The sequence below is a fragment of the Doryrhamphus excisus genome, chromosome 15 (assembly GCF_030265055.1).
Source record: "Doryrhamphus excisus isolate RoL2022-K1 chromosome 15, RoL_Dexc_1.0, whole genome shotgun sequence".
Classification (NCBI taxonomy): Eukaryota; Metazoa; Chordata; class Actinopteri; order Syngnathiformes; family Syngnathidae; genus Doryrhamphus; species Doryrhamphus excisus.
Genome location: NC_080480.1, coordinates 6,887,042 through 6,902,469, shown reverse-complemented (window position 1 = coordinate 6,902,469; position 15,428 = coordinate 6,887,042). Strand labels below are relative to the sequence as shown.

The 15,428-nt window shown below is 40.4% G+C and overlaps 1 protein-coding gene across 1 annotated transcript; it reads right to left on the bottom strand.

Annotated features, from left to right (window-relative positions):
- Window positions 1-97: 97 nt before the first annotated feature.
- On the bottom strand, window positions 98-4,960 carry LOC131103858 (prostaglandin E2 receptor EP1 subtype-like). Its single transcript, XM_058050486.1, has 3 exons — window positions 4,711-4,960; window positions 938-1,863; window positions 98-832 (listed from the first exon to the last, which is right to left on the bottom strand). The coding sequence occupies exons 2-3, from the start codon at window positions 1,814-1,816 to the stop codon at window positions 560-562; spliced, it is 1,152 nt and encodes a 383-aa protein (XP_057906469.1). The 5' UTR covers window positions 1,817-1,863; window positions 4,711-4,960; the 3' UTR covers window positions 98-559.
- Between the last annotated feature and the right edge of the window lie 10,468 nt (window positions 4,961-15,428).

Here is a 15,428-nt window from a genome sequence, read left to right as displayed (position 1 = left end):
ATTAATATTTCATGTATATTTTATATGTACTGTACGTATTTGTATAGTCTATTACAGTGGATCCCATAAACACACACGTATTTTGATTCCAACTATAACTCTTTATTTTCAGATTTCCACAATAGAAGCACAATCACATTCATGCCACCGTAGTACAACAGGCCCTGGGGCGGTTTTTCACATCATCAAGATGAGCTTAAATAAGAGGTGGTTTGCTCTCCATGCGAGCATATACACAAGTCATTGACTTTTCTATTTTTGTACTCCGTCACACGGCAAAACACATATAACTTCACATATACTATGTGGTGACATATTGGACACATTATACTGTACATCTCCTTCAACAAAGAATCTTTTGAATTTGCTTTTGTTCTCATAGAGGACATGCTTTCATGCAAACGTGGTGTACAATTTGCATTTGGACTATAAACTACAATCAGTTCACAATCATTATCATTCAGAATCCCATCAAATCATTTGGAACACAGAGTTCTGACCTGCTGAATGACACACAGAGTTCTGACCTGCTGAATGACAGATGGCGTGCGCCGTCCCCTTAAATCTTAACATTATGTTTCTCCGAGGTCTGAAGGGAGCTGACTTCCCAGCGGAAAGAGCGAATCATACTCCCCCTCAAACTGGCCTGCCTTTTAGTGATGCTGTAAATTTTACGTAGAATGGCGCGCCGCAGCAGGATGTAGACCCATGGGTCCAGGATCTGGTTGCAGGTCGCCATCCTGACACCGGTCACCATTAACGCTCTGTAGGTGTCTATGTTAGGGTGTAGGGAGCCCCTGTAGGACCGGGTGGCTGAAATCAGTCCAAAGACCTATAAGAGGGGGGGGTCAGTGAAACAGCTTTAGGAACAGAACTGCACTCTACAGTCCTTCCAGGATTTAACAAGCTTTGAAACGGGTGTAAGTCTGAAACTCACCAGCAGAGGACTCCAGCAGATCCACGAGGCGACCATGATGCCAACCAGCTGGACCACCATCTCAGTGTCGTGAGACCTCGCCGAGCCGCGTTGGGAGCAAGACTTCTTCTTTAGTCGTGCTCTGACCAGCGTGATCCCACTGATGGTGTTACACACAAAGGCAAAGGCCAGTGAGCTCAATGCCAGTCCGGAGAAGAGTGCCACAAAGACCAGGTCTGTGGCTCTGGTGCCTTCCATTACCCTGATAAAACACCATGTGCCCGGGTACTGGTAAGTGTACGCTCCTAATCCAAAAAACGGCAGCAAAGCCACGCCCAATGCCAGCAGCCAGATGAGAGCTAGTGCCATCTTTGTCCTTGCCGTGGTGACCAGACGAGCGTGTAGCAACGGTCTGGAGACGCCCAGGCAGCGCTCTGCCGCCATGGCACAGCCCAAAAAAAGGGGACACAAGCCAAAAAACACCATGCAACCCCCCAAAAACAAACAGGAGCCATCTGGATCACTTTTGAGTTCGCCTCCTGAGATGGAAGGAGGGCCATTCAAGGTCACAGCCCCCGCTGAGTATCTTCTGAGCACCAGGGCTCCAGGGATCACATGTCCTGCTAGATCAGTCGAAACCAGACAACTGGCTAAGAACAGAAACGTAGCCTTTGACCTGCGGCGGAATCGTTTGTAGGCATTGGCGAGAATGAGGAGCGCCACCACATTGAAGATGATTCCAAGAGTCATCGTGATGCCAGGTACTGTGGGACTGTTTGTCGATACGGTGGCGTTATCGAACACGGATCCCACTGCTGGCTCCTTTACCATGACGTTATGGTTCGATGGGGGCGAGGAGGCAAAAAAGCCGGAGGTGTTGTTATGCTGCATTGCCAACATCACTGCTCAACTTCAGGGTTGATATGGTCCTCTTGGCTGAGAGGGTCCTTGAATGAAAAAAAGGGATTAACTTCCTGTTTTGTTAATTAATGATAGTAATCAGGTTGAACTGTTACATCAATCATCATCATCTCAGAATTACATCCAAACATCTCTCCCCCAAAGAAGGGGATAACATGATAACAGTAATAATAGTTGCAGTATCTTGCCGTGTTTTCATGATTTAAATCACAACAGAAACTTTGAAGCACATTGATACACATACTTATGCTAGCTCCATCAACAACAGCAGCATAGATACTTGAGATGGCTGTGTCTTCCAGCACAAGACGTGTGCTCCAGTCTTCAGGTAAAAAAATGCTGACGGCAAACAAGCATCTTGTTGAGTCTTTGTAGCGAAATTGAGAGCTAGGTATCCACTTATTAGCGACATGTTGTGTTTGTCCGCCAGATAAAACTTTTCATGTTATTATCGCAATATCACTGTAGCTTCGCTAATATACAGGTCAGTCATGTAAATTGAACCCTGTTGGTGTTGTTTTTAGTGTTTTTTGTGAGCGCTGTAGCATCAAAATACCCATGACGCCGGTTGTTAGCTCATAGCTAGCTGTTAGCTAGCTCATATTAACTCGTTTTCTTGTACCAGAATGCACAGAAAAGAGAAATAAGTATTTCCCCAAAAGTCCAGCTCCCCTTTAAAGTATAAATAAATCAATGTCGTTTCTGAAATCAATATTTGAGTTTACATTAAAAAAAAATTATATGCAATTTGGTTTGACGTTTATTTTATTTTATTTTATTTTATTTTATTTTATTTAATTGATTACAAACCAGTTGAGAAGCACTACTCTAGACTTAAAATAACAACCTTAACGTCACATTTACACTCATATTAGCCAATATAGTAGACAGAATGACAGCAAATAAGCAATTTGAGACATAAATAAGACTCATGCTCATGTTCAGAGTTGTTTTTTTTATTTCAGCGTGACTTACTGCAGCAACACTAACTTGTGTTTTATGAGAGAATTCAGACCTAAAGTAAAAACCTGTTGTCAAATTTGATGCTTGTGTGCGTCATTGAAAACTTACAGTAATATTTCTGACACCTAGCAACCAGTATAGAAACTACATATCATTCACAGCATCCTTGATTGCGTCTACTGGATGCTTTTTATATGTATTTTACTTCATTTATACATTTCTATTCATGAAATTATTAATTTAGGCAAAAAAATATATGCAATTTGCTTTAGTAGGCATACATTTATGACCATTCATTCATCCATTTTCTACCGCTTATCCTCAAGAGCAGGGGTGGGCAAACTACGGCCCGGGGGCCACATGCGGCCCGCCAAGTGTTTCAATATGGCCCGCCTGTTTTTTCCAAAGTATTTCATTTAAACTCAACACATAACCTGGCATTGTGGCTTGGGCCAACTTTTTGATGGTTGAGGTAGCAGCTTTATCAATTTCGTTATTTGATGTGGTCTGTTGTTTCCAAAATGCTCCTGGAAAAAGTAACACAAGCACAAAAATAAAAATAAAAATAATGACAATAATAATAATAATGATAAGAATGTTGTTAATAATAATAATAATGATAAGAATGTTGTTAATAATAATAATATTACTATTATTATATTCATATTGTTGTTAATAATATTAATATAATAGTCGTAATATTATTATTGTTATTATTATTAACAATAATAATAATAATAATAATATAATGATAATAACATTACTATAACTAATAATAACAAATCAAATATAATAATATATATATGAAATAGTAATAATAAAGACAATAATAATAATAAAAATAATAATACATTTAATTTCCAACACACTTTACATCAAATAAATGATTTCAAAGTGCACATATAGCAGATTGCATGACACTTTTACATGTAAAATATGCGTAAAAATAGGACCGTTGCATGTAAAATACTATATAGTCTGCCCCCCCCCCCCCCCCCCGTCAATTTTGTTAAAAAAATGCGGCCCGCGAGTCAAAAAGTTTGCCCACCCCTGCTCAAGAGGGTCGCAGGTATGCTGGAGCCTATCCCAGCTGTCTTCGGCGGGGTACACCCTGGACTGGTCGCCAGCCAATCACAGGGCACATATAGACAAACAACCATTCACACTCACATGACCAATAATCGGCCATTTTCAACCACAAAACAGCATGAAAAAATCATGATAGAGTGAAGCTGCAAAATTAGAGTCACAAAGTGACGAGAGACTACTGTAATACTTCACTTTTTGGGCATGGTTGCTGTAATAAAGACTTAAAATCTTGTTGTAATGAGGTTTGACTTTGTCTTCCATAATACCAACAGTACGGGTTGTTGGAACAGGTTCGAACAGTTTTTGCCTTCCTCAAAAATAACAATTACGCATCCAATTTCATTGACCTCATGTAAATGCTGTATGTATTCTTAGTGTTTTGTACTATTATAAGCTGTATTATGTGAAGAATGAAACACAGTATGAATAAGAGATTGAGATTTTTGAATAAAGTACATGTTTTTAAGGCAAATCAAAGGCACACATTTGCAAACTAAGTACCACATTTCACTAGAGCTCTTATGTTCTGTTTTTTGTTGGAAAGAAAACAGCCTGCTTTCATGTGTTCAGGTGTTCTTAGTGCGACAAACCTCTCTTTCTTTAAATTATAGAGCTACTTTATATAGAAGTTTTAAAAAGGGAGCAAAAAGCGTTGTCTTTAATTTAGGCTTTTTACAAAATTAAATATGTAGAAATCCCAAAGTGGTCCCCTGTATCCTTTTTTTTTGTATGCAGCCCTCTTGGAAAAAGTTTGGACACAAAATACAAGAAAAAAAATCAAAATGTTGAAAACAAGCCTTAATTCATCCTTTCTACCGTACCTCTGAGTGAGGAAATCCATGCATTCCAAGCTTGTATTGACAGCCAGTCATCCGTGTTGTTATGCTCAATGTGACGATCCAGCTTTCAGATCCTTCCAAATGACTTCTTTGGTAATTCCTGACTGTGTGGTTCCTCGGTGATTCCTGTTGGAGCAAGCAGCCTCGCAGTGACATTGCACAAGCATGCCCTCTGTTATTTGACTGCGGCTGCTTGCTTTTACATGTGAGTGGCTGCAGCCAGCCAACGTCACCTCTGGGTGTCTCACTGACGTCCTTGGAGGAGAGACCGCCTTTTTCTGACCACTCCACTAAATCACAGATAATGGCATAAAGGCTTGCACGGAATAGCTCGTTATTGTGGTTGCTGTGTGTCTCAATGAGGTCATCAAACTATTGTTGAACTGTGCAAATGTAAGCTTTATGTAACTTGTGAAGCGTGTCTGAAACGCACAAGGACATACATACAAAAGGAGTACATACAAAAAACATTTTTTTAGTCTTCTCTGTCGCAATTACTAATATTAAGTACCCCGCCTCTTGCCCAAAGTCAGCTGGGATAGGCTCCAGCATACCCCCGCCTCCCCAGTGAGGACAAGCGGCACAGAGCAATGCTCTTTGCATAAGTAGAATGTGGCTATATTTAATGTATTTGCCATTGTATGACTCCACTCGAAATGTGTACCTAACAAATATACAAATATTTCCCAATATGAGTTCATCCATCCATATATCCATTTTCCTCCACTTATCCGGGTCCGGGTTGCGGGGGCAGCAGTCTCAGTAGGGAAGCCCAGACTTCCCGGTCCCCGGCCACCTCCTCCAGCTCCACCGGGACCGAGACACCAAGGCCTTCCCAGGCCAGTTGTGAGACATAATCCCTCCAGCGTGTCCTAGGTCTGCCCCGGGGCCTTTTCCCGGCTGGGCATGCCCAGAACACCTCACCAGGGAGGCGTCCGGGAGGCATCCGGACTAGATGCCCGAGCCACCTCAACTGACTCCTCTCAATGTGAAGGAGAAGTGGCTCTACTCTGAGCGGCTCACCCTAATATATAATATGAGTTCAACATGGAAAAAATCCCCAATATTTTTAAATGTTCCAATAAGGCATTGCATCTGAGCAATGCACTGATTGGGGTGCTGCAATGACGTCAGCTTCCCTCTGGACTTTGGATTCCGGAGGAGGCAGTATTGCAACACCATCCACCATTTTTGTGCTTTCTATGCTCTTTGGATTTCTGGTTTTCTGAAATGAAATGCATGAAGACAAAACATTAAAATGTTGTTTTTTCATGTTAATTCAGAGGAAGAAAAACACTCCCTGCAGCTGAAAAACCACAACAGTACCTGTTTCATCCGCTTCCTTTCCAAACAGCTCCGTAATTGTCTGTGCTGACGGTGACTCTCAATAATCATTTGCACCAAGGACAGCCAGACCACAGCTAGTGATGCTGTTGAGAACAACAGGATTTCATATACTCACCAAAACGGGTGTTTGTGAGTATCATTAGTTCCTCGATAACTACTCCAAATGTATGTGCCTTGGTTCCTCAGTAACTACTCATGAGGTCCTCAGACCTACCAGCAATAGTACTGTTGGCCAAATATTTCAGCCAAGAATCATAAAAGCACATCAAAACACACATTTTTTCAAAACTTGGAAGCAATACTTTAAATACGTATTCATGCGGTTTCCCGAGAAAGTCTGGTTTCACATTAAAAGTCAAACAAACGTTGAAATATTGTTTATAGTTTACCGGAATGCAACACAACACAAAATGTTTCAACCTTGGAACATTTATTATGTGTCAGATGGTGTTTAACTTGGCCACTAAATACCTTGTCCCTCTCTCAGGCGTCTGAAAGTTGAACTCTTGCTACTTTCATATTTTTGGTTTTAGGATCTTCTTGTGTGTTTCTTGCAAAATTCTTACTTTTTTTGTTAATTTACAAGTTTTTTTCTTAATATTTTGACTTTATTCTTGTAAACTTGTAGTTTATTTTTGTGTTTTAGTTTTTTATGTTATATTTAACAATACTTTCAAATATTTATATTAAAAAAATATGCTGTGGGCCAATGTGATTCATCATTTTGCACTTATAATGTTCTGTGTCCATTATTCTATTTGATATGACTAATATAAGTTATAATGATGCACTAACATACTCATGTCGGATTAATAGCTAACCCGAGCTAACCCTGATGAAGAACTGACTGATCCATCAATGTTGATCATGACCAAAAGCACCATCGTGCATTCCTGCACGTACATCAAGTGACATGGACTGAGGATGCTGAAGATGAAAGGCCCTGTTTCGGCACACAGGAGGGGTTATGACACACTTGGGATCATCACGAGGACCTTTAAGGGACCAGTAAACCGCAGTTTCCTTCCCATGCATGAGAATTTATACTCATACCACATGCATGCACGTGTAAAATCTCGCCTACGCAGCTGGAGGATGTTTCTGTTATGTCACTGTGGGGGACCGTGCTTGTAAAGTGCTTTAAAATGATAACTATACATTTTAAAGATAGTTTGTTGTTAAAAAAATACAGCAGCAACAATACAGGGGAAGCAATACTACTACTAGCTACTGCGGTAATTTCTCACAGAGCCTAAAAAACTGAAAGGGGACCTGTCATGCTAATTTTTTGACCCTTTGTATTGAGTCGTGATCTCCTATAGAGCAGCTACACACAATAACCTGCACAGAAATTGTTTTAGATCTTCCAGAATCTGCACCTATTCCAGCTGTTTGTTCATTTATTCTACCCACGCCCTGCCTCCGGGCATGCCCTCTCCGCTGTGATTGGTCACACACCCAAAGTGCTTCCTAACTATGAACCATATAAGGACGTCCGCCCCTCTGTGACATCACAAAGTGTCACTTTTACCCCGCCTTCTGAAACCGAGCATTTTTAGCCTTCCCAAACTTCTTTCAGGGCTGACTTTCAAATGCGCAAACCTCATTATCTGAAACTTTGGCATTGTTTAACACGAGAGTACAACATTTTAACTACATTTATAGGTTAGAATAGTGGGAAAAGCGTATTTTAAACAAAAAATTTCTTTGTTAAACTGCACGTTTTAGAATGGCCTGTTAGTGTTGCCAACCTAAGGCACACCTGTGTAATAATCCTGATGTCTAATCAGCAACTTGATATTTCAACAGATTATTCAACAATATTTGCGAGACACAGGCCTTTTGTGTACGTAGAAAAAGTTCAGGAGCGAAAACAAAAGTTGCCTTTATATTTTGTTAAGTGTAGACAGTATAACCTCCACTGCAGCATTTGAGACTCTGACATTATCACTCCTGTCTTTCATCAAACACAGGTAATGACTCCACTCACTGGTGTGTGAGATAGCCACAGCTCAATGATAAGAACAGTACAGTCCCATAGCCAATGAGATGTAAAACCCATTAACGATAAGTAATGTTAAAATAATCCACTGCCTCATAAGAGGAACTACGTACATCATTCTGCAAATGTCAGCACGGAAATAAATGCCTTGATGCATAACTTTGCCATTCTCCTAGCAGGACATTATGATTATAATATTGCTAAAATGGTTTTTTTTCCAGTAATTAGCCTTCACAAAGGTGAAACAGTGGTCATCTTCATAGCTTTCCATTCTACCTCACTCACATATGTCAAGCGTAAGCTATTTTCAGCTCGACTGCGGGACTCCCATTCTTAACATTTGCTCCAGGCTGTGGTATTAATCTTGTTCGTACTTGTCTTGAAGTGAAGAGCTCTCTTTTTCCTCCCCTTCGTCTATGGCTGGAATTGAAACAATGTTTATGTCTGACAGTGCGCGGTGGTGAAAGAATACAATGTGTGCCTTGTAAAGAGCTGCACTGAGGAAGAATTACATTGCTTGTTATCATAAATTCCTGTGTATAAGCCCACTAAATTTAGATAGGAAAACAGATTTGCATATATAACAGTCTGTCACTGTGTCATCTTACAAAGAACACTAAACTCATCACACAGCAAACTAACACTCAAAAGGAATGTAAAAACATGTACCAATAGTATTGTTTATGTCACAGGCACCAATCATGAGTGAGAAAAGTTTGTAACCCCATTAGAAATTAGCAGGAAGTCATTCCTCAATATAACAGTCTGTCTCACTGTGTCATCTTACAAAGAACACTAAACTCATCACACAGCAAATTAACACTCAAAAGGAATATAGAAACATGTACCAATATGAGTGTAACATGGAAGAAGATCCATAATTTTCCCGTAATGCATTGCAAAGCAAAGCATTTCATTGGAGGACAAGCAGCCCAGAGGGAGGCTGACGTCATTGCAGTGCCAAATAAAAGGAAAGCCCTGAACATGGAAGTGAAAATGCACATCATAAAAAGTTCAGAGAGAGGACACACGTCACTATGTGCTCAGCTAGATTAAGGATAAAAATTACTGGTGAGGAGAAGAGGAGGTTATCCTCCCAGACTAGCCTGGGATAATATTTTAAGAACAGGGGTGTCTAAAGAACAAGCTGATAGAATTGTAATTGAATATGAAAAAGTCGCAATTTTACAAGAATGATGTCATAATATTATGAAGTTATTTTCCTCATAATATTAAAAAATATATATTATTATTTAAAAAATGTTATGTGTTTTTTGGTTTTACATTATTTTCGAAAGTTTGCTTTGGTTAGAGTCCATTTTGGTTTGAGTTAGACCTTCCAGAGCGGATTAATGACGTTAACCAAAGTTCATAAAAAAGGTAACTCTAGCTAGCTTGCTGCCGCCAGAGAGAGAGAACAAAGTGAGAACCAGGCAAAATATGTAAACAAAGATGGTAGAAAAGTCGATTAAATGCAATTGAAACGTGAGCGATCACACACGCTGCCGTGGCTAGGCTTAGACTGTGACGAGTTGTCGTCATTTGACTCCATATTTTTAATTCTCACAATAATAAGGGACAAAATCTGTTGCTTTGCCGTTGCACCTGTGCAAGCACATAAAGAATTCACTTACAATGTCTCATATTTTAGTCGCAAAATGCAACCATTTAGTTGCAGTCTGGAGCTTTGCATGAACAAGAAACGCAATGAAGACACATACTCCTTCCATGTAGGCCCTTCCTTGTTTTTAAGAAGCACGCTAATCTTGCCCCCAATGCGGTAAACCTCAGCCATGGCTGATACAGCACTTACAAGCTTGCTGACTTGAAGCTTTTGCACATGCTAGATAGCAGATAGTGTATATAAAGTATGTGGAATCAGCAGCACATATCAGGTTTGGACCAAACATCAACACTTGTGGGTCTTGGAATGCAGCACTCATTCAATACTATAATGGCAGCAGACTTCTAACCTACATTGTTGGTCTTCTTCAACGACTTTGGGTTTCAAATAGCAGTGTTGTCGCCACCTATATAAAAATGAATAAACAACATTTTAAAAAATCCCTTCAAAATAAAAGCGCAAGATAAGACCAGTGACTCACTGAAAAAGGCCTCAACCTTGCTTTTTTTTAGGAAACCATTCAAAAATCTAACAAAAAACTAACTTTTGCCATAAGAAATCATTTAAATCTGCACGGTGGTTGAGTGGTTAGTGCGCAGGCCTCACAACTAGGAGACCCGAGTTCAATTCCACCCTCGGCCATCTCTGTGTGGAGTTTGCATGTTCTCCCCGTGCATGCGTGGGTTTTCTCCGGGTACTCCGGTTTCCTCCCACATTCCAAAAACATGCTACGTTAATTGGCGACTCCGAATTGTCCATAGGTATGAATGTGAGTGTGAATGGTTGTTTATCTACGTATATGTGCCCTGTGATTGGCTGGCAACCAGTCCGGGGTGTACCCCACCTCTCACCCAAACAGAAATCCATTTTAGAGAATATAATTATAGTTTTGCAGTACATGGACTAATGAATTTAACATCACTTATGTGGACTTTCGGTACATCCTGGTGAGATCGGCCACACTTTTTTTGGCCCCATGGTGAGTTATTTAACAGACGAGCAACAAACAACAAAGAATGAGCTTGGGCAATTGATTTTGCAAAATGATACATGGGAAAATTTAGCTTGCTATGTGTAATATTTTGACTGTCTGCAAAAACTTTTTGTGGAAAATTGTCTTCAAACACAGAAAAGTAGTAAGCTTGGGTGAATATGCAAACTCCACACCTGGAGCAATAATAATAATAATGATAATACATCTCCATCAACCGTTAATGACACTTTTCCATTATTGTTTGGTCTTGTGTTATATGTAGTCTTTGTACGGTGTCCTTGGGTGTGCGTCATTGTGCTTCTGCTTTGGCACAAATACCCGGATGAAACTAAAATAATACAATGACACCCACGGGAAAAATATATATCTATTTTCTGGGCCTTGTGTCCTTGACAGTCGCCAACTGTTTCTATTTAATATTTACTCCGTATCGAAGTCTGACTTACCGCTCTCTTACAATATACGGTCATTTCAAATACTTCAGAAGTGTGTTCTTTTTCCAGTTGATGCTGATTCAAACAAGACGATTAGCGGCCAAACAGACTTGATTAGTCAGTCATAATATTGTGGTTCAGATGGGCTGCAAAAAAGGGTGAAAACTATTTCTGGGAGGCCACAGAGATAATTCTCCCAACTGTATTCTGTACAGAAGCCAAAAAGATGGATGAGTGTGTGACTGCGGAAAACATCTCCATAGAAATATGATAATGCACTGAAATAAAGTCAAATATTAAGGCTCATTCATGTTAACAAAGTCGATACCCTTTATATCAGGGGTCTCAAACACGCGGCCCGCGGGCCAAATGTGGCCCGCAGGACACTAGTTTGAGGCCCCCGCCTTGATATGAAAGTTTAATGTTAGTGCAGCCCGCGCAAGTTTGATATGGATGCTGTATGGTATCATGTACCCAGAAAAAATTATTACGTTTGATTAATGTTCATGTTAAAGGTTAAATAACTGTATAGTTATCCTCTCGGTCTGGTGGTTAGTGCGCAGACCTCACAGCTAGGAGACCAGGGTTCAATTCCCACCCTCGGCCATCTCTGTGTGGAGTTTGCATGTTCTCCCTGTGCATGCGTGGGTTTTCTCCGGGTACTCCGGTTTCCTCACACATTCCAAAAACATGCTAGGTTAATTGGCCACTCCAAATTGTCCATAGGTATGAATGTGAGTGTGAATGGTTGTTTGTCTATATGTGCCCTGTGATTGGCTGGCCACCAGTCCAGGGTGTACCCCGCCTCTCGCCCGAAGACAGCTGGGATAGGCTCCAGCACCCCCGCGACCCTCGTGAGGAAAAAGCGGTAGAAAATGAATGAATGAGTTATCCTCCCTATCCGTGTGGAAGTGGTAAGTTTTTGGCTGTTTAAGTTTAAAGGAAATAACTTGAAGGCTACCGTTTAAAGGTCGCTAGCTCTCTAGTTTGCGAGTTAGCATGTGTCTCAAGACCCTGCAGTTGCGCAATATGTTGTAAATAAAAAAAGTATAAATGTGACAATGTGATAGTCGTGTTTTGTCATGTCTACAGGGCTCTAATAATGCTTTGTTCATTTTAATCTGAAAAAAATAATTTGTCTACCCACCAACTATATGTGGTTTCCTAAGTTTTTATTATTTGCTGTTTTATTATTATTTTTATATTTATTTATTTATTACTGATTGATTGATTTTCTTTATTCTTGATTTGTTTATTTTTTTTCATCTTATTTTGTGCAGAAAAATAAAAGCAAACCAAAGCAAAGTTTATTCATTTTTCTGTTTTGAGTAAATGCATTTTTTTTAGAGGGGGGGGGGGGGGGGGACCTGATGTGGCCCAGTCTCACCCAGACCCAAGCTCCAGTGGCCCCCAAGTAAATTGAGTTTGAGACCCCTGCTTTATATATAATGTTACCCTTCATATTTAATACAGCGTATGTGTGACATACAGTGTAATAAAGGTCAAACATGAGTGTTATTGTGTCAGGACAATAAGAAAAGTCCACAGTGGGCTACAGACTTCAGCCTAGGGTTCTTGTCTGGAACAATAAGTAAGTCAGTAATAGATCCGCGTTCCCAAATATGGGAGATAAACAAGGGTGGGTGACTCAGCATGTCTTTTTTTGGGTTTCTTTGGAGACATTTAAAACCTCCAGCTAAATCACTCCCACCTTAAAATTCAAACACTTTTCGACTAGCCCTTGTACAGTAATTGTGTAGCTTCTCCTAAGGGGTATTTAACTATTACATTAAAAAACATGCAGTATGTGGGGGCTTACTTCATGTCTCTGGTAGAGGTGGGCAATAGTTAGGAGATGAGTTACCGTAGTTACCAAGGCATGGAGGAGCAATAAATTTATACATAAATAAACAACCGTCAATTGGCCCATTATTGATCGGCCCACTGGGACAACTCCCAGTACTCCCGATAGCCAGGCTTCAATTGCCATTGTTCACTCACGACAACATGCAGGTTTAAGCCCGATATAGGCTTAAGACACTTCCCTGTCATTTTTCAAAAGACAACCCCTTCAGTTCCGTCCATTTATATGATTTTGACGGATCTTTCAAGGCACACAGAATATTGTGTTTTATGGCTATATAAACATAGAACCTACCAAAAGAAAGACTAAACCCTTGTTTTTCAGTAATCAGCAGTAGAACATGTATACGTTTCAAGAAAATATCAGTTCCCAACTAAAAAAGGACTTTGTATTTAGGACTTAAAATTGCTCTGAAGTGAAATGCATTAGTGGAGAGTTATGTCATCACCTCTTTTAGACGTACAAATACGTTGTTGGGAGGAAAAGAAGTACAAAATAAATAATACAAGATGATGGATGGGGCTGCACGGCGACCTCACAGCTAGGAGACCCAGGTTCAATTCCACGCTCGGCCATCTCTGTGTGGAGTTTGCATGTTCTCCCCGTGCATGCGTGGGTTTTCTCCGGGTACTTCGGTTTCCTCCCACATTCCAAAAACATGCTAGGTTAATTGGCCACTCCAAATTGTCCATTGTCCATGAATGTGAGTGTGAATGGTTGTTTGTCTATATGTGGCCTGTGATTGGCTGGCGACCAGTCCAGGGTGTACCCCACCTCTCGCCCGAAGGCAGCTGGGATAGGTTCCAGCACCCCCGCGACCCTTGTGAGGATAAGCGGTCGAAAATGAATGAACATCGAAGCTGGTGCTTCCATAGCGAAACAAACTTTCTCAGCACACAACGATGGTGCATTCAAGGACCACAAGACATTTTTGTAGAGACATGAATGGTGAATGTGCAGGGATGCACTGTATACTTCTTAACAGTAACCAAATTAGGACACCTTTTATGAAAAATATGTGTAATCTATGTCGAAAATTGTTTTTTAAGTCCAGCATTTTTTTGGTGGGGGGTTGTTTTTTCACAATTACTATAACAAACGTATCTATAACCACCAAAAAATTGGAAGCATGCATTACAGGACCATTATGTGAAGTCATTTGTTATTACAAGCAATCTTGGCCCAGTCCAGCCCTTCCGCTCTAAGCGTGGAGACACGGAAGGTCAAGCAAGGACAGCAGGCAGCTGTAAGACCAAACACTGCCTTTACTGTGGAGTTGTTGTTGCTTCACTTCTCAACACAGCGTCTAAAGCTGTCCCATTTCATGTGTACCACCGGCCACTAATTAGCTCAGCCCTCTTGATCTTGAAATCTGTATTCCTATTGGTGGATATGAAAGGTTAACACATGATTACTGCTTGTTTGTTTGTTTTTTGTCGTGCGGGAAAGAATGAGTAACTAACTTCATTCATTTTCTACCGCTTATCCTCACAAGGGTCGCGGGGGATGCTGGAGCCTATCCCAGCTGTCTTCGGGCAAGAGGCGGGGTACACCCTGGACTGGTCACCAACCAATCACAGGGCACATTTACGTAGACAAACAACCATTCACACTCACATTCATACCTATGGACAATTTGGAGTCGCCAATTAACCTAACATGTTTTTGGAATGTGGGAGGAAACTGGATTACCTGGAGAAAATTCATGCACACCTGAGCGTGAAATCAAACCCGGGTCTCCTAGCTGTGTGGCCAGCACGCTAACCACGCTACCATGGAGCCCACCGTCATTACACAGAATCATAAATGCGGAATTGGCATTAGTGACATTTTGTCTAGGCCTGTCAAATGATTATAACATTTAATCAACTTAATCTGTTTTCAAATAATCACGATTAATCAAATTTGCAACTATGTGCGAAATATGTCAATTTTTACCATATTTTATGAACAAAGAGATACATTTCATATATAATTGAATATATCAATTCCATACAGTTACATGTATATACTATTGTACTACATATACATTTCATACAATTTTACAGATTCATATTTGTATGTAATGACCACACATATACTTATATTATTGATATTTTCTGAATGTTCATGAATGCATCACCCGTCAAAACATAAAGGTGTGGCTTGACCGGAGTACCCGGAGAAAACCCACACATGCAAACTCCACACAGAGATGGTCGAGGGTGGAATCGAACTCGGGTCTCCTAGATGTGAGGCCTATGCGCTAACCACTTGCACACTGTGCTGCCCACAACAAGTTTAAAAATTAAAATAAATGAAATGCACTAAAATTACACATTACCTACACAGTGGAACTCGGGTTAGTGTCCACCCTGGTTAGCATTTTTTTCGGTTTACGTCCACCATTTTACACCAATATTTGTCGTGTTATTAATACACTGCGTAAGTCCAAC